This window comes from Sinohyriopsis cumingii, chromosome 7 (assembly GCF_028554795.1).
Source record: "Sinohyriopsis cumingii isolate HCF-2022 chromosome 7, ASM2855479v2, whole genome shotgun sequence".
Lineage (NCBI taxonomy): Eukaryota > Metazoa > Mollusca > Bivalvia > Unionida > Unionidae > Sinohyriopsis > Sinohyriopsis cumingii.
Genome location: NC_142967.1, coordinates 105448743 through 105469697, shown reverse-complemented (window position 1 = coordinate 105469697; position 20955 = coordinate 105448743). Strand labels below are relative to the sequence as shown.

At 32.5% G+C, this 20955-nt stretch overlaps 1 protein-coding gene across 3 annotated transcripts in view; it reads left to right on the top strand.

Moving 5' to 3' along the window:
• Positions 1-20955, top strand: part of LOC149795875 (uncharacterized) — a 58937-nt gene that overhangs the window by 6380 nt on the left and 31602 nt on the right. For all 3 annotated transcript variants that reach the window (XM_089965797.1, XM_089965796.1, XM_089965798.1), the window contains exons 4-7: positions 5898-6143; positions 8083-8319; positions 9542-9682; positions 18011-18133. In XM_089965797.1, the coding sequence (XP_089821923.1) occupies positions 5898-6143; positions 8083-8319; positions 9542-9682; positions 18011-18133 (747 nt within the window). The remainder of the gene's footprint in view (positions 1-5897; positions 6144-8082; positions 8320-9541; positions 9683-18010; positions 18134-20955) is intronic.

Below are 20955 nucleotides of genomic sequence, written 5' to 3'. Positions count from 1 at the left end.
CCTTCATTAGATATGGCTGCCATTACTAAAAATAGAAAACATTTTAAATGACTTTCTTCTTAGAAACCACTCACCACTATTCCATCACATTTGATCGAATGCATTCTGGTAATAGGTCTTTTAAATTTATTTAAATTCTGCAGAACCACCATCAAAAATGGCTACTGTTACTAAAAATAGAAACAAAATTATTATGACTTTTTCTCAAAACCTGTCCAACAGAAGTGTATCTAATCAGACAGAAAACATTGAAGACCTTTCAATTTTATACAAATGGTGCTAATCAACTGTCAAATTTGGTCATGTTACTAAAAATATAATAATGTTTCAGCAGTTTCCTCTCAAAAGCTTGTAAAAGGATATGACTAAATTTGCTGGTGATACCAAAAGGATAAAAAAATAAAATGAGAGAAATTGATTGGAAACATCCTTGCATGAAGACCTTTTATGTTTGTACAAATAATGTTGATTTGCAATCCAGTATAGTCAAAAGGAAAACCTTTAAATGACTCTTAAAAACTGCAGAATTGGATTTGACAAAATGTAATAGAAACCAGACTGGTTTGAAGGCTTTTTTATTCTATAGAAATTATACTGATCTGTCAAATATATTTGAAGAGACTGAGATACTTTCAAACAATTCTTTTCATATTTGATAAACAAACGTTGATGAAATTTTGATTGAGAGTATCTAACTAAGATTTCTTGCCAGCTTCTCTTGGATTTGACTTGAAGGCAGAAATCATGCTCTTTTCAGCCAGTTGAGCAGTTTAGGGCCATCTTGGACCTATTTTTGGAATTCCAGATGATGTGAAAGAGGTCATGATTAGATTTTTGAGGAGCATGAATGTGCATATGACATAAAGGAATGCAATGCACATGCATTTTATACCTTGTCTTTTAATTAGACCCATACGCCAAAAAGCAGGTAGCATAATAGAATCATTCCTATACAACTGTGTTACAAGAGTGGGAAAACTCCATTGAAGGATCTGAATTTGCATCCGTCGAGAGGTTTTACCAAGTGTATGATGCAAAATTCTGATCTCAATGTTGAAATTTTCCTATCCAGCACCAATCCATAATGGAGGGATTATTTTTTTTCACATTCCTAAATGAAAAACAAGGGTTGAAGTAAAAATGATGTATTGTGAAGCACGATGTAACTTTCAAACATTGAAACACCCAGTGAAACCTTCCTCGCACTAAAATAGACATTTAAAAAAGTTAATTAGACACTTTCAAACATTGAAACACCCAGTGAAACCTTCCTCACACTAAAATAGACATTTAAAAAAGTTAATTAGACACTTTCAAACATTGAAACACCCAGTGAAACCTTCCTCGCACTAAAATAGACATTTAAAAAAGTTAATTAGACACTGAAATGATTTGCTATAGACAGTGTTTGAAACACACAATGATACAAATGTGAAAATGTTAAAAAAAAAAAAATTCACTGTTATCTGTAATATTAATCAGGAATGGCAACAATACTGATATAGTCCTTACTTCACTTTTGGTCTGGAAGTGGTTTCTCTTCATTGATAATAAGAAGAACAGGAATTTTTAAGAAAATTACAGCCTTTAATTTCTATTCAACATCAGATTCACACAAGCTGTACATGTAGTACGGGCAATCACTGCAAAACATCCTGTTTATGGGATACATAACTTCAGCCACAGTTTGTTTTAGTACATAAATATCTTGCAGTTAATATTTATTTTAATTGTTGTTCTGATGGAAATCAGGGAATTTTTGCTACTTTGTGTGCTTACAGTATAAGGTCAAAATAGTGCCAGAGTCTGGATACAGGTCACATGTTTGATAGGATAATCTATCCATGCTGATGAGGAATATAAGAATATAGGTTACACTATGCCCATCTATGGAGGACATGATGTAATGCACAGGATAGAGTTAATTCAGTTGTCCCTCACTATAAAGTCCTTCTATATACAGCTGCCCTTGCAAGTGTATTTTATTCATCCCAGTCAATTGCTGGAACTTTCTTTTATCATATTTACATGAATTAATTTAGCTATTTTTAATTCTTGGTAATTGAGAACCAAGTATATGATCTTACATCTTTAAAAACCCTTTTTTCAGTTTTTGTACATCTGCTTTTTTGGGGAACATATTATGTTATGATAATGTCTCTCTGTGTCCAAGAATATTTCCATTTCTGCATAAGAACATGTTCCTTCATAAACGTTGTTGATAGCTTGCAAGTGGGGTAAGGCAGAAACGTATTAATTTGAGTCCAAAGGTCAAGGGCAATGGCTGATGAGACTGTCAATCTACACTATAGAAAACTGAAGTATTTAACATGAACTGCATGAATAAAGTGTGTGATGTTCCATCTGAATAAATCTTGCACTGTTTAAGGGATTGCAGTTTCTATGACAAATATTTACCATGTTTTTTATATTTTATGTGTGTTATCTTTATCTTTTATATACATTTTACAGAATTTAAACATCTTTATGTTTTTTATTTGTCTTGTCCATTTATTTACATCTATTTGGAAAGCTTTGTCTTCCTAATTATTCTGTGATTAATTTTACATTTTTGGACTAAAGAAAAACATCAATTTTGCATCATATTATTTAACCAAATTTTGTTGATGTCTTTGCATTTTGTGTAATGAAGTAGTCTCTTGATCTTGAGGTTAAAAGGTTAAAGGTCAAAGTCACAAACTGAAAGGAGAAAAATGGTCAATAACATTTAAGTTCTGCTTTTCAAACTTGGACCAAATTTTATTGATAGTAAACATAAAAATGGCTCCACTTGCAAATCCTATAATCCTGCCAGAGTGGCCATCTTGAGAATCTTGTTATCACTACTCCTTTTGAAAAATGGTCATATCAGCGTGGTGTTTTTACTAAAAGACTTCTAGATGGTCCTCAATAAAAATGGTGCTTCTCAGACATCCATAATGGCCGTCACATCGGTCACCTGGAAAATCTTGTTATCAACAATTCTTCTGCATGAATTGTCGTATCAGCATGTGGTTTTGACTGAAAGACTTGTGATGTCTAATTGATCCTAATTGAAAACGGTGCCAATCTAACCTCATAATTGCCTGGTCATGTCTATTATTGTACTTTCAACGGAAGATGTCTTAACTATCTCTGCTCTGTTCTCTATGAGATTAGTGCTTGTTTTATATGATAACTTCAAAAATGAACTAAAACCTGAATGCCAAAAGCTGAAAATGGGAAAATTAGGCTGCAAACAGAGTAGCAGCAATACCAAAGTAATCTAATCAGACCAGCCATTGATTTTAAGATTAAGCAGATAAAATAAGCTATCCAGCAAGGTAAAAAGATACGATTTCATAACCAGCATGATAAGGAGGCAAATCATAATATTTCCTTCAATATTTTATAGTAGGGCTTATAACCTGTAGGCTATTTTTCCAGAGGTTTATTTGACCCCCAAACATTTTTCAGAGGGTCAGAGGAAAAGTGGATGGTCAGAGATTAAAGGTAACAGGTTACAGCTGTTTTTTACACATAGTTTATGTCATGACATGAGTAGCTTGAGAAAAAACGCACACATGCACGTATGTACAATCACGTGTCATTCCCAAGCAAAGGTCTATATGCGTAGTTACTCACAGTGTGCATAATACCCAAAAAACACGTGCAAGAATAAAGTGATAGTCAAATTTTGAGTGACAGGTTACTGTATGTTTATGTGTAAGTTTTTGTTTAGTGCGTTGGGGGTGGTGGGCTAGTGGCCCTTATCTGACCCTGATGAGTTCTCAGTAGTATCTTATACTATTTCTTCTGATATCCAATCAAAGGATTATAGCCATGTGATTTAAACTTGTTCTTTATATTATAAGAGGGAACCATGCGATTCCTTTTCTTATTAAAAATAAATTTATCTTGTGATGAATGTAATAACACAAAAATATCCCGGTCAGAAAAAATAATCTAGCCCCATAAATTAAATGGCCAGTCCCATGCAGTACATGTGTAGCTCAAATTGAACAAGTATGTCTATTCAACCTCATTACTTGGTTTGCTCATTTGTTTAAAAACAAAAGTGGCTGTCAACTGGAATTTAACTGTCTAAACCTTTGGGTGACAGTAAGTTGGTTCAGATTTCTTTGAATAAAGTAAAAGTGTAAACCTATTGCAAAATAAATTGATCAACCTTCTCTAAATGTACAAAATAGACAAGATATTCTTCCATTATTTTTTTTAATATAGAAATTAAGATAACGTGATTCTTGAAATGGTATCTGATTGTAAATCACGCATGACATTTTGGTCTTTCCATGGGTGGTCATCATCCATAAACTACTCGAATGCCAATCAGTAGAACATCAGTTGTTAATGACTGGACCATAATTTGAGCTACATGTATTAAGTGTAACACACCAGGTCAGTCACATGATAAAAACACACCTTTCCCAAGCTGAAACTGACATTTTCTTCTGGTGCTAACATTTTATATCAATGTTTACAATGGTCTCAGCCTTGATTTCTGCTGAACATCCACTGAAACCAAGACTGTATTAGGGAGAGACCATTTTAATTTCTAAGAGGTACAGGAATGCTTGAAAACTATCATCTTATTCTGATTTGTGGTCATTCCTTGTTTTACTTGAAACAAACTTATCTTGTGATGAATGAAATAAAAAAAACAACCACAGTTGGAAATAATAATTTAGCTCCATAAAATTAAATGACCAGACCCATCCAGTACATGTGTTTTCAAAAAATTGAACAAATTGGTAGCAGTGTACATCTATATTCAATCTCGTAACAGGGCCATTACTGCTTAAGGACTAAACACGTGGTTTGCATTCAATTGTAAATTAAGTGTTTTCTTTCTTGTTGCTGGTGTTTGTGAACAGAAGCTTCTGTTATCTGGAATTTAATTGTCCATACCTTGGATGATTACATTTCATATTTAAATGGTAGGATAAGTTTACACTGTTCAAGAGAATCTCAACAAGGTGGGCCTCTCGTCAAGTCAGCACATAAATTTTCTAAATGTACAAAATATACAAGACTTTTCAAATTTATTTCTATTATCCATATATATGATCAAAATAAAGATGACAGATTGGTGAATGGTATTTAATTGTTAATCACTCATGACACGTTGGTCGTTCCATGGGTAGTTTTCATTGATTGGCTGTTCAGATGTCAATCAAAACTGATGATGGGTTGTTAGTATTCTATTGCTCTGTCCCAGAAAGTGGAGGGATTAAGTCCCCGCGATATATGGGGTTCTGAAAATACACGTGAATTGTACTGTAGATGACTTATGCACTTTTCAGGAGAAATGCCTGTCTCTGTTTAGTTACTTGCAAACACACTGAGACATTTGCCTGAAAATAAAGCACCAGGTTTCCTTGGTATATGCTTGAAAATTTAAGTTTATAAAAAGTTCTAGTCAAAGATTTCAGGGCATTAAAAATTAGTTTGGCAAATGAATGTTAGTATCCAAAAACAGAAAGGGTATGAAGACATACAGAAATAGCAACAGTAATCTTAGATAAATTACTGGTTTTTACAACATTTCATTGCTTTAGATTAGTTGTTGCTAAAGCTGCTTTTTCAGAATTCACAGATTCATTGTGCATACAGTAGAAAAATCTTGATTTGTTATTTGTGGCCTAATGGTTATCCATCAGTCCTGAGAAGCTTGTTAGCACCATTGTACACATTTCAATTTTAGTGTACATATTTTTATTCATATGTAGATGATGTGATTATACTTTTAGGCCATTACATTAGTTCATTCAACTTTTGTCTGTGGTGAGTATAATGGACCTTATAAATGCATTCCTAGTTATTTGTTCATAATAGACAAATTTCATTTTTGTTCACTAATCATGCCTTTAAGGAGATGTTTTTCTTTATTCCCTCAGCTGCCCAGAGAGTTGTTTCCTGTAGTTTCCACCAAGTGGTAGGGCAGACATTGACTGTGACACTGTACCATCCTCCACCTACAAAGCCTTGCTATGACAACAGGGTCCTTGTCCAGGAACTGAACAGTGCTGTGACAGAAAAACTTCTGACGAAGTTCCTGATGACAGAGACTGGGGCAAAGGTCACAGAAATCCTTTATGGGGAAGATGCGGGAAGAGTTGTTGTAACATTTTCAAGCTGCATTGGTAATGATTTTTAAAATTTATTTGTTATGTTTTTGTTAGATTGATTCAGTACTCTCTTTATGGCTGAGCGTATCCCATTGCTTAATGTCAGGAACAAATGAAATTCCTGTGATACTCTCATACTGTAGTGGTTGTTTAAGAAAAATTCAAATTTTGATCCACTGAGAAAATCAGAAAGCATTTAATGAATGACTTCATTTCACAATTAGAACATCAGTAAAATCTGCCTTAGTGAATATCGTTATATATAGGACACTTGTTCCTAAAGGACAATTTTCATTAACTCTTTTAAATTTACTTACATAATTCACCTTTATATATCTATATACAGGACACCTGTTCAAGAAAGGACAACATTTTGTGGTCCCTAAAGTGACTTTTATAGGCTGGGGTTTTTTTGTATACTATAATATCCAGTAGACATGTTTGTGACTGTTCTCTAATACATGGTTAAATCTTTAATACCAATTGATTAGAAATCATCATACGGAAGGCATATTTATGAACTAGGTTAGTTGCCTGTCCAAGGATGGGAATTTAAAAAAAGTAAAAAAACAAACCCATAAAGTAAATTGGGATAAGTGAGTTTCAAAGAACGTTTGAAGATAAAATACAAATAAAGTATATAAAAACATTGGGGTGCCACTTTGAGTTTTGAATTTGTGGCCTCTTATTTGGTAGCCATTACACACCAAACAAAAATGTGGGTGTTCTTATATAAGATAAAAATAAGGGTGGAGTATTGTTTGAGACTGAGAGGGTTGGGTTATCCCTATGCATTCTCCTGAGACAAGCACTTTTTGGGGACATACCTGTTCTTGTTCGACTGTTTGATAGCTTTGTCAGGATGTTTTAAAAATGGAGGATTGTCATTTGTTGGCTATTTTGGGGGAGGGGGTTGGAAAGGTGGGATGAGGGATTGGAGGCAGATGGCTCATCTCCAAATAACTTATTCTGTTTGCCCCCCTGCTGCTACATATATATCATTTCCTTTGTTATCAACATTCATCTCAGCTTCACCCATCCTCTGCCTCCTCTTACATCATCATCATTTGTTTTCTTCTTCCTTTTCTCTTTGCCACACACTCCAGAACATTTTGAATATTTAAAATTTTTTTAATATCTCATTCTTTATATTTTCAAACACTATTAATCACTGTATTTTTTGGGGGCGAATCTTCTCAGAAGTTACAACAAATCATTTTGATAACTTGCCATAGCTAAAAAGCATGCACTTGCCTGACCAGACTATGCATTATTATTTTTAAAAAATCATGCAAACCAAAAAGAACTGGGCTGATTACTGGCTAAAAAAGAGTTTTTGCTCAATTGAAATGGTTGCCAAATTAATAAGTGTAGGGCATCAAATTCAAATAGAGCTGCTTTACATTACAGAAAACAAATGTTGACCTAAATCTCATTAGAGAAACTCCTCATTTAAAGTTGAGATGGGCACATTTTATAAAACTCTCAAGGGTTTTAGTTTTGAGTATGAGCATGTTTTATGCAAACTGGACCAGGTGGACAGCAAGGGTGCTTGTTTCTGGACAGGGCACTTTATTCCTGTTGCCTTACCTTTAAAAGACACCATGTACTGATCTGCATTCAGGCTTAAGTCAGTTAATAACCAAAACAGAATTTAACTATTTTCATAAACTTTACATGGTAGGAAAAATCAGATATAATTTTAAATTTAAATGTTCAATTTATGTAAAAAAAAATCACAGGTGGCAAAATTTGAATATGGGGCACATAATTTTACTTTTTCTTGCATGGCTGCTATTGAAAAGACATTGGCAACTTTATTTGGAAAGGAAATTTAACAATACATATCAGTGAAAGCGTGTCTGTTTTTTCTGTGTATTTTTTATTTATATCATTTTGAGTAAATTGTTCTCTCTGGACTTTGTGAGTTTTACTGCTTTTTAATTTCTTTCAGATTTTGATGCACTTAGAAAAGCATGCAGAGAAACAAGAATAAAAAACACATTTCTTCAGGTTGCCAAAGTTGTGATTTCTAATTGCATCCTTGTGTGGAATTTACAACTGTCAGCATCCCATGAGGTCATACTGTTATATTTTGAGAACAAGAGAAGAAGTGGTGGAGGAGAAGTTGAGAGGGTTGAAATGGTGCCAGAGGAGAGATATTGTCTGGTTTATTTTGAAGATAATAATGGTACTGTACTATAAATTTAGCAACCTGTATATGGTTAAGAACAACAATTGACCTAAGGCTACCATCTCTCTTTATAGTTATTGGGGAAAAAACATTATTCTATAATCTTTGTACACAAGGTTTATTATTATTTGTGGACTTTTCTATACTTAAAACAAAACTTTGTTCTAGGACTGATACGACAATAATTAGATGCATCACTAACTATAATTTTCCCCCCAATTTTTTTTTATTTTCATGGATTTAAATTTTTGTGCTTTTGCAATAAATCATATTTTATCTGCATGCAATTTAATTGTCAGGAGAGGAAGTGTTTTTTGTTCCACAGAGTCATCATTATCTAAGGAGTAGTTTGTTTAAATTCATGAAAATGTATACCCATGAAATTTCAATTTTCAATTCACAGCAGTGTCCACAATATTTGTCATAAAAAAATAAAGGAGATTGTAATTAGGTTCATGATAAATGTCTATTGTGCAAGTCACATGGGTCATGTAGGCATTCAACACTGACTATTTCAGTAATGGGTGTGATTTTTTAGAATTTTATTCTACATACCTTTAAGTGGCAAGTATTCACTTCATTATGATTTTACATACATCCATATTCCTTTGGCAGGTCATTGTCTAGATGCCTCTGGTGGTGCATAAGGCAAAATCAGTGTTAAAATACTTGGATGAAATGAACCTAAAGGTGTGATCCAGTACAATCTGGATAGAATGTTGCGCACTGTGATGTCATAATGAAAGCTACATATATTGATAAACAAATTTGTGCCTCCCTCATTTGTGATGATTCCTCTGGACATGCTCTTATTTTGACCGAACTTTAGTACATGGCTACCATTGTAAAAGTCCAGAGTGATAGATAATTTTCATCTAGAAGTTCTTATTGACAGCTAAAATGAAGAGCATTCAATAACCAGGGTTGAATAGACTTTGATTAAAGAAAATTAGTGTCAGACTTTTAAAAAAACTATTTATATTTAATGTAAATGAGTAACTGCGCATACATGACCCATGTGACTTGTTCTATAATTTGTTCCTGAAAACAATCTCACAATAGAAAGCATGGATTTTTCCAAGTTTCTTTAGAATTAATTTCAAAGATTTGAATATTTTATAATTATTCTCAGATTAAAATAATATAATTTTTCAAGAGAAAAACATGTGATCTATCATTTAAGTTTCAGCTTATGATTGGGTTCTTTATCATTTTTCAGTCATTGACAGAGTGCTGAGTCAAACACACAAGATTGATGGTGCTGATGTAAAAGTTCACCTCCACCATGAGTGTCTGGGGAGAAGATCTTCGACTGATAGATCTCATTTGTGCTTTAAGATTTCAAACATAGGAATTAAAGGTATTCATCTTGTGTAAAAGATTTTTCAGGGATTAAAAAATATGTCTTCAAATTACGTTGTAATAATGTGCTTTTAAATTTAATAATTTTATGTACCTGATACATGCATGTAACTTCTCTGGAATTTCCAAGGTCACCTGGAAAAGATGTAAAACCTTTGATCTCCATTCTAGGAGACTTAATCTCTCATTGTTTATTCTTTCATTAATTTTATGAATTGTTAAGATGTACTTAACAATGAGATAAGTCTCAGATACCAGGCTATACATTTTTCTTTCAGTCAAAAGTTTAATTTTAGGGATGCACGTGTTACATTGGTAATAAACTTATTGTTATTAAATGCTAAGAACCAAAGTTTACCGTTTAATGTTTTTTTTCCTTCTCATTACGGAATACTTGCATATGCAAGGCATTCCATTTGGCAGAACCATAAGGACACATTGAATACCATTTAAGAACTTTATTGGCATTGTGTATAATTGATCCCAGATGATATTAAATTATGTCTTAAGTTAGAAATCTATTCTGAAGGGACCAGAAATACAGCTTAGTGACACCCACAGTTGCCCGAAAACTCCAAGCTAAGAAAGTGACCATTATAATAACTGTAAGGTGCTAATTAATTAGTTGCCATACCCAGTCACATAAAATAAATGCTTTTTTAAATTAAATACTAGCTTGTTAAAAAGATACAGCCATGCAGTGCACCAGGAGTAAATAATGTAGACCTAAATGATTATTACAAATTATACATCTTTTTAACAAATTCACAAAGTTTTCTTTATATATTTCAGAATTTACAGTCATCTTAAGTTAAATATCACGCTTTCTTGGGCATGCAGATTTAGTATTTTGCAATTATATTTTTCTCATATTTGTCTTCATTTAGTGATATATGACAGCGTTAGATAAATGAACAAAAGAGTAGTTTAGGGCTGTCACTATCCACTACTCATTCATTTGCAATGTTGCCCATAAAGTTTAAAGAGATCATTATTTTAAAATAAATCTTTTGAACTGAATTTTGGCAACAACAAGCTGTATTGGGAATATGCTGATAAGTGAATGAAAATCTTCTGCTCTGTACTGCAAATATCCTGTACTATAAGTACAAGTCTCCTGTACTATTGAAGTACAAGTATACTTATAAATACCCATTACAACACTTGAATGACTGATGCTTAGTAATTGTTCTACTTGCCTTAATTTTATTTTGTGCCTATGGCATTTATCAATTTGATATCAATATACATTTTTTCAGATATTCCTGGATATAAATTTTTTTATAACTTGATAAGAATAAGAGATGAGAAACACTTATATTAAAATGTAAAATATAAAAGTATTTCAAACATAAAAGATCATAGGTATCTTATGTACAAAATAAACAGACACATCCACAACTACAGAATGTATTTGGCATTGCTAAGGTCTTAAATTTCCACATAAGTTGAGTTATTGGAATGGCTGGATCTTGACCAAAGTTTGGAATGCAGATTATAAAGCCTAAAATAATTTAAGTTTCAGCCTCCCTCAATTGCCCATTCTCATGCCTTTCATTTCCACTGTAATTTTACCAAGGTTCATTGGATTTCATTCAAATTTGGTTTGCATCCATGTATTGATGAGACTTTGAATGAGCATTCCACAATATCATTTACAGGAGTTATGGCCCCTGATTGTGTATTTCAGGAGTCAAACTTTACTAATGATTGTTGGATTTCAACTAAATTTGGATTAGAGCTATATCTGAATGAGACTTTAGGTGAGTTAGGTTTCCAGCATTCCAAAGCATCATTAAATTTATAGGAGTTGTGTCCCTGCATTTCCTATTGCCCTCGTTTTGAATCTGAAGCAAAAGTTCGTTATATTTTAATCAGATAGATATTTCTTTGATCTGCTGTAAGCCCTGCCTATGCTTTTTAGAATAATGAAATATTTTTTTTTACATGCCCAAAAATATGACATTTAGCAGACTTACCAGATGAAATTATAGAAAGGCACCCTGAAAATTGGGGCAAAATCAAAACAGTTGCTTCTAAGTATTATAGCTTAAAGTTACTACACCTCTCCCTCAATAACTCGCACACAGCATGGTCCACAAATGTAGACCACAGTATAAATGAGGGCATGCGTTATTGAAGAAGTAGTGTATATATATATATATATATATATATATATATTGGTCTATGTTGTGGAACATACCCCATACATCCCAAATTATTTAACATAATGAAACAACTCAAAGCAGGTCTGAACAGTTCCACTGGCTATAGGCAGTTAGATAATTACGTGCTGAATATGGTTTATTGACTTGTTAAAAAGGCCTGTTTTGTGTGTACCCTTTTATTGATGAAACTTGTTTAAAAAAATAAACAGAAAAAATGACCCACCTATCCTAATCCATGCAACTGGAAACACATTAATATTTTATTTGGCCTAATTTAAATTTGTATTTCTTTCCAAAATGTAACATTTAATCAGATTTGTTTTGCATCTTTATTCCTAATGTTCTGTCTAATGCTGCTAAGTTAACATGTTTGCATTATCTTTTAGCCACCTGAATAGTTGTAATTATAATATGTAATTATAGTGCCATCATACAACAAATGAAATAGTGATTTTTTCTGTTTTTCTTCAAGAAGAACATAACCTGTCTTTTCTGATTCCCATTTTGTGTAAAAGAACATTTGTAGGTAGAATTCATTGGTTAATTAAAAATTTAAACCATTTAAGATAAGAATCATATGTACACTTATGTGCCAAAAAATATTTGTTTTTCCAGACAATCACTCATCTATCATAAAGTACAACTCACGTAGCTCATGTACACGCTCTGAGTCACTTTTTTTAGCTAGGTTGTATTTTGGAGAATTTGATTACAAATACCTTTAAATGGAATTTATTCACTTCATTTTGCGCATTGTCCTTCAAAATTGCGTTGAAGATATTATTGTAAAAATTCCTCAAAAGATGCTTAACAGCAAATTCACTGATAATGTACTTCGACATTTTTAGGCATTCAAGCAAGCAGGTGATCCCATTTAAACTGGTTTTTGTTACACGCTATGATGTAAGTGGGAACATGCCTATGGTAAGGAAGAAGTTGTACTATAGAATAAACAGTGTCATGATGATGTCATTATTTATAAACAAAGCCAGGGAAAACATTGGCAGGAAGAACCCCAACCCAAAAAAAATAGGAACACAATTCCAATAAATTGGAGGTATTAATGTAACTTGGTATATATCTTCTGTATGGTATGTCATGCCTTTTATTTCAATTTGTACATAACCTTTTGTTCATACAAACATTTTTGATTCCCCCTCCTCTAGTAATAGTTCAATCGACCATCAAATTTCTTGACCCAGTGTAATGCTGAAGTGCTACTGTTAAAGTCCATAGTGATTGATAATTTTCGTCTGAAAATTCTGTTATGACAATTAATGTGTAGATCAGTAAAAAAAATTACAATTGAATAAATTTATTATACTGTATTGTAATTAAATTTTAAACATAAAATTAGTTTTGAAATTTATATCAGTAAATGCTTATATGATCCATGTGACTTTTACTATAAGCTGAGAACGTGTCTTCATTTATCTTTATGCCTTCAGATATAAATTAGTGAGTAGAAAATGACATAATTTGTATTTTAATAATGATATCTGATGTTTCTAGTATTTGTTCTGTCAAATATTCTCACTGGGGTAGAAAAGTCCATTGTCCAGGAGCCCAGGACAACCAAAAATTAATTCCAGGGAACCATTTTAACCAATGTGAAAGCCCAGTTGGGCAATTAATAAATGTTATTAAAAATTATCATGTTTGAAATTACAATGAAAATTTACAATATATGTTATTTCTAGCTACAAATATTTGATCTACAAATTGTCTCAAGTGGCTTCCATTGCAAGAAGGTGCCCAGATTATCTTGATATCATTCCATGTTTTAGTTTTGGGTGATTTCTTTTAAGATGCCACACTAATTCACACATGTCAGCTACTCATTATCTGATAGGTAATCACATTCAAGACTACATGGGATGAACCATTAAAGAAACAAGACTTGCAGTAAAGAAACCAGACTTACAAATGCAAGACTACATGGGATGAACCATTAAAGAAACAAGACTTGCAGTAAAGAAACAAGACTTACAAATGCTTCTCTTTTGTCAAAAAGCTAACATTTGGTTGCAGCGTCTTTCATCTTTGACTCACTGAATGCCTGTGATCTAGTAATTCACTTTCTCATTGGCCACTTGAAGAAATGGGAACTCGCTGTAGGGCATACATTTGTTTCATTTTGGCATGTATAAAGACTCGGACCTGTTGTAATTGATGTTGCATTATATATTGGCTTGTAGGATAATTTTTAAGCAGAAGTCCTTTATGGAATGTTTATATTTGACTGACAGTTTAGACACAGATTAACAATAATGTGATTCATGGTGATGTAAATTCGGATAAACATAAAACATAGATGTATTTCTGATTAGTGGGACCCCTCAATACTATTATAGGTTATGGGTTGATTTATCTGAGTAAAAAACAGCATAAAATAAGAAGGAAATTTTTTGATTATCATTATTTTGCTGCTCTCATTCTGATTAAATATAAAGTGTATAAATGTATGTGATACTTTCCGTTAGCTTGGCTCATGTATGAAATCAGGACTCTGCATATAACACAATTTTGAAATTTTTTTGTCACAGTTGTCTTGGAATCCACTGCAGTAATTTACTGGGTATCTAGAAAAATGTGTTGGCAAACAAGCTTTTTAAAGCTGGTTGCCCAGGAACAAACATGGATTTTAAATTTGTTTTTTATTATCCTCATAATACAAAACATTTATTTCACATGGATAACTTATTTAAAAAAGAATATACTAATAAACAGATTGTTGCATATGAAATTCCCAATTTTATATACTTCATAATTGTTCATATATTTATAGAAAATGCTCTGATCTCAAACTTGAACATCATCATTGAATCACAGTCTCAGCTAGAAGTGGTTATCATGATTAAGGCTTATTTATTTTTTGTACTTGTAACCAGCTGAATAAAACTGCCTTTAAAAATTGTCCTTCTTATTTCTAGAAACACTTTTAATAAATTAAATACCCAAAACAAAATTATCATATAATTTCAGACATGTTTTAATTAGCAAGTTTCTCTACTTAGAGGTATACAAAATGAACCTACACATCTCTGTCATCATAAACGTTTTAGTGGTTACCACTTTTAATTCTCCTCTAGAATGTTCTTGAGTACAGAGTTAGTCTTTTTATCTTATCATTAAATTTATCTCATGAGAAATTAAAATTCATTTGATTTGATTTATTCATAATAGTTTCTGATGGATTTTGTAAACAAAGAATCAAGTAATTTATTTTGGGTATGGCAAACTGTTTAGAACAGTAATATTTCCAAAAGATTTAAAACTTCTTGTGGACCGTTGTGAGAACATAAGTTCTATTTCTCTTATTTCAGTTCTATCTTTCTCTAACATTTATTTTACATTTTAATGCCATACAGTGTGAAAACACCTGTGACTTTTACCACGGTGACAATGATTTAAATCAGTGCACTAAATCTTGCAAATTAACTTATGGGTTATTTCCAGCTGATAATGATGTAAAAATAAATCTAAAGGTGGAAGGGAAATAAATAAAATTAAATTATGTAATGGTGTTTAATATTACATGTATTAATAATACATTAATAATGCATATCGATGTTAATTTTTTGCTCCAAGATAATCTGTTTTCTTTCATATTGCCATTCCCTAGGGGAGATTGCTTTGTTTTTGTTTTTCTTCTAAACATATACCCAGCTTAAATCAGGTTATTTTTTATTTACAGATCAACCTCACTGCCCTAAATTTTCCAATTATGTCTTTCCCCCTCCTGTCTGTCCTGTTTAGTTCAGTCTTGTTTCTTTGTTTTCCCTCAGTAGGCTCCCATATACTTTTTTGTTCCCATTTTGTTACCTGGAATCATATCATATGCAATAAAAATTTATTTTCATTTTCATTTTCTTCATTTTTGCTGTTTTTATCATTGACGTAGTTTTAGCTAATTACCTGTGTTGTAATCTATAATACATATTTCAAAGTTCATTATGCAGCCGGGGGCCCTGAGTGGCCAAGTGGTCTAAAGTACTTTCCATTACAGATCACTACCATCTCACCTCTGTCTGCATGGGTTCGAGTCTCGGATTCGGCTAATGTGGGTATGTGAGAAAGCTTGCCAGTAGCTTCTCGTGGGTCGGTGGTTCTTTCTGGGGTTTCCCAGGCTCTTCCTCCACCATTAATACTGGCCGCCATGTATAGACTATTTTGTGCTGAAAAATGGTGTTAAACCCTACAAACAACAACAACAACATTATGCAACCATGGTGCATACATCAGTCAATATTTGGATTAGCTCCCTTTGTCCATACTTCATATTTACTGATTTTCAGATAATACAGATGGTGAGTTAGAAGGTTTAGTGTTATATTTTCCTTGGGTTTTTTCTGATTCAGAATTGTTCAATTGCCTGTATGCTACAAAGTTCCATTTTTGTCTTATACTGTGCTGTTTTTCTCAGGGGAGACCCTTTTTTGTGTATGGAAGATACTCTGAGTGAAGAGCTTCAATATGAAAAATATGAAAATATCTATCCAACCATACAAGTAAAATGTATTGGCTTAGAGTATCACTTTAAAAGGCATAAATGAGCTTACAGCAAGAAAACACTCCATATATATCTTACATTTTTGAAATGGGAAAATCATTCAATCCATATGTTGATAAGAATGTCACTTTAACACCTTCGCTGGCCAGTATGTTCCATGCAATGCTTTTTGACAACAACTTTGTGTATAAAGTAAATAATTGGATAAAAGATATAATGGATTAAAGGTGAAATTTAAATGCAGCATTAGGAGGAAAACAATTCTTACTGGTTAATATATTACTCCTAACTGTTATTAATGGGAATTTTGTATGGAGATATTAAATGAAATAAGTATATTATGAAATGAGGATTACAGTGTTATGTTATTATGGCAAGAGATTTTAACCTTGTTATGAACCTAGATAGAAAATTTTAAAAACTATTTTCATATAAATAATCTTAAAGATAGAGAGTGTTATGTATTAACACACTATGTTATTGTTTGCTTAACTTTTGTCCATGCTTGTAAGTTGTAAACAATATGAAGTTTGATACATCTTATTTACATATTAAGAGTTCAAGGTCAGTCTTGTTTACGGTTAGTCTAGATTTTTCTATTGGAGATTTTCACATTCTGTTGTGTTATAGGTGAAATGAAAATGTGTATAAATAGGGATTTGATAAATAAATTAATCATTCAAATTTTAGGTCAGTCTGTTTGAATACTTTTTTATCAGAATTTTCAGTTGTGTTCAGATAAAATTTGAGAGGAATTATTTATTTACATTATACATTGGAATTACCAAGTGTTTATTGCCTATTGGAATAACACTTAAAACAAACATTCTGGATTGCATAATTGTGGTACATCATGACATTCAAGATTATTGGAATTAATTTTGGAACATTCTCTATTTTAGGACTTATGATAGAACGTTTTGGATTATTTGAACTTTAATTCACAATATTGTAGGTGTTTCTTGAATTTTCATTTTGTATTGTATAGAAAGAGAAATAAATTGCTTGTTAATTTTAGTTAAATTGTTGATTTCACTAATTTGTTTCTGTTAAATATTTTAAGGTCTAGAGTCATAACAAGGGGTAGTGGTATTCATGATACATGAATTAAATTTAGTTAATATCTAGAATGTTAAATATGGAAAAGAAAAGATTTGAAGGGAAATGCAAAAATCCACTTAAGAGGGCATGATTAGGTTTCTTGACTTAAAATCGACTGTGGAGGCAACAGGTCTATCAATTGTTTACTATTGAAACTGCTCTTATCTGCTTTATTGTGTTGTGTATAGCCTGCATTGGGCCAGGTATATTTATGTTAGCAAACCTTTTCCAAATTCTAAGTATGTACAATTTGCAAATCTTTGATACAGATAGAATGCTCTGTGCAAGAAGTTACACGACAGAAAGTATTATACTTTTTATGGATTGATGGTATATAGAAAATTAAAGGGTGCAATCAGTACAGGATAATGAAGACATTTTACAGTAATTATTACCTAAACCATTATGTATTGCCTGTAAACAGAGATTAATAATTGGAGAGAGTTATACATATAGCTCTGATGAACAGCATATCTTTTGAAAACAATTGTTTATTTTTTTAATATATTTTTGATTGAAAATTTTGCTTTGATGTCAATTTCAGACACTGCAACACTGGATGACACACCAACTGAAAACTCCGTAAAAGTTACTTCAGACAGTATTTCCAGTGATTATGATAAAGCGAGTGACTTTGTTGAAGTACCAGAAAGGCAAATAAATGATGGTAAACTATTATGTCACTCATGAAAGTATCATTTGAGTTCATTCTTGTAGAGTTTATTAAGAGATAATTTTGTAGAGTTTGTTGAGAGATAAATCTGGGGTCACAACTTATTCATGTATGTGGCTGGCATAATGGTATGATGCCATTTTCATTTAAATGAGTCAACAGCCATTGCCCTTATTGTGCTTTGAAAACATCAAACTTTATTAACACTTTCTGTTCACATTAGCGGGCAAGGAGTCATGCACAGAGTTCACATCAGAAATTGGTCAGCCAACAGGATTCTTAGGGATTAGGAAGGCTTGTAATGGTAGATTTTACTTCACATTTCCCATGGTTTGACCACTATGTCAGCAATGTTGTGATAGTTGAGAAAATGAAACTTATGTTTGACCAAACACATTTACATATTAAAAATATGCACATTGTTTTAGAAAGGCCTGATTGAATTTCATTGGCATTGTACTAGTGCCTAATTTCTGATTGTCAAGACCTTTATGTTTTAATAGAGTTATTTAAGAACATTGAAAACTATAATTGAAGTGGTAGAATTATGTAAATCATCACTAAATATTGTATCATATTGTTTGTGGGAGGGTAAAGGACAAATTCACAAATTAAAGTAAGTATAAATATGAATTATTACATCAAGCAACTTAAAGAAATTCACACTATTTATATTACAGTAGTTTAAAAGTACATTGGTCCCCCTCTTATATGGCCACCATTTTTGCACTGGGAAAGTGGTCATGTAAGAAATGTTGCCTTTCCAGCCTTTCCAGAAGGGAACAATATATGTGAGAAATATGCATAGAGTAAGAAAGCTACTGATAACTTCAAAGCATCTAATATCTTCATTTAAAAATAGCAGTAATTATTAAAAACTTCTTGTCTTAAGAACAGACTTATTCTAAGTTAACATACATTAATATTAGTACTTCTTATTTTTGAGCATGAAATGTGAGTGTGGTATTGTTGGCATGCTCATTGCAGTATCATTCAAAAAATGTCATTTATAACTATGTACATACATTACTTGGCATTTAAACTAATTTTCTTTCCATTTACTGCATTTTTCCACTGCTGCGGGATATTCTTCTTATCTGTTGTGATATTGTTAACCAAAGACATATAAAAATGGTACACTGTAGTAGAAGCTGTCTTGCTTGGTCCTCAGCATAAAGAGGTTAGGACTGGTTGGTATGCCCCACTGTTAGAAATCAGACATCTTAGCAATATGACACAGATTGTTAAAGCTAATTTAAAAATCAAAGCACACACACACACACACACGTTGTTATTTGAATCCTCCCAACATAAAATATTTTAGCAATAACTCTTGAACTCTCCCCATTGTCATCAAGTCAAATAACTTTTTTTTCTAAAGTATTAATTCTCCATTTATGAAATGACATGTTAAAGTTTTGAAATGATTTATTCCTATGTTGCTAATTGTATGGAACTGAAATTTAATTATGCAGATGAAAAATGTGTAGAGTAGAAGAAATGCCTTGTATATAAAGGAAGTGATACATTTGCTGTCATGTGATTTTTCAGTCTTTGTCTGGTAGCCTGTTTTGTTTAAGGTTAATTTCTTTCTTTGTGTTAATCCACATAGTCTATATTTATCCTATGCTGACCATGTTATGATCTTGAAAATTACACCCAGTCTCAATCATGAAAGCGACCGCTCTGGTGGCTTAGTGATTGGAGTGTCCACCTCGCATGTGGGAGATCATGGGTTCGAACCCCGACTGAGTCATACCAAAGACTTACAAAAATGGTACTAGCAGCTGCCTCACTTGGTGCTCAGCATTAAGAGGTTAGTGTTAGGACTGGTTGTTCTGGTGTAAGGCTAATGTGACTGGGTGGGACATCATGCTACATGTCTGCGGCATGATGTCCCAGTGCTATCACTTTAAAGTGTCACACTGCAGACATCATAGCGATATGACTGAACAATCGTTAAAGCTACGTTAAAAATCTAAATCACACACACAAATCATGAAAGAGAAGAACTCATCCCCTGTGTGAAGCCCAAAACTATATCACAACATTAATCACTCTATTTTTCTGTAATCGTTGTTGTTAATGATATAATATTAATTACTTTAGTCAACACTTCTTTCAGTAACGAAAACCTGACATCAGGAAACAGATATCGGTAATGATAATCAGATTAATGACCTTACTGTATGAATTAAGTATTGGTTCTTGACACATATTAAAATAAAATGTTGCCACTTGTGGGGGGTAAATTTTAGTTTTGCACTAATATGCTGACCACTGGTCATGTTTTAGAGATGGCCTTACTTGAGGTGTACTTTTGAACTGAAACTTGTTGGTGCCAAGGGATTCTGACTGTAAAAGGTGGGTGGCTGCGGGTCAGGGGACCATTCATGAGGTTGACCACTGTATACCTGCTAATCATTTTGATTATCTATGAAATTTATGGAAATTTAAAACAAATTCACATGATATAAATACAAATTAGGTCAGGTTTATCAATTGTGAGTATATGTAATATTTAATATCAGAATTTAATTGTATATAATTTTGACCACTTTGTTGTTCTTGAGTCAGTCATGTATTGATTTGGTAAATAGATTGACTGTCTTACATGAGTATTCATTTGATATGAAAGGGCAATGAATGATAGGCCTTTAGGTTGAATTTTGCCTGCTTACAAATTGAAGCCTGATGTTTCATAGGCAGCAAATATGCATCCATTCCTTTAGAATATTCATACATTGTTTGTCTAGGATCTTCAGTTGTCAAAAACCAGCCCTGGGATCATCGTATATCTTGTACTCTCTCAGCAT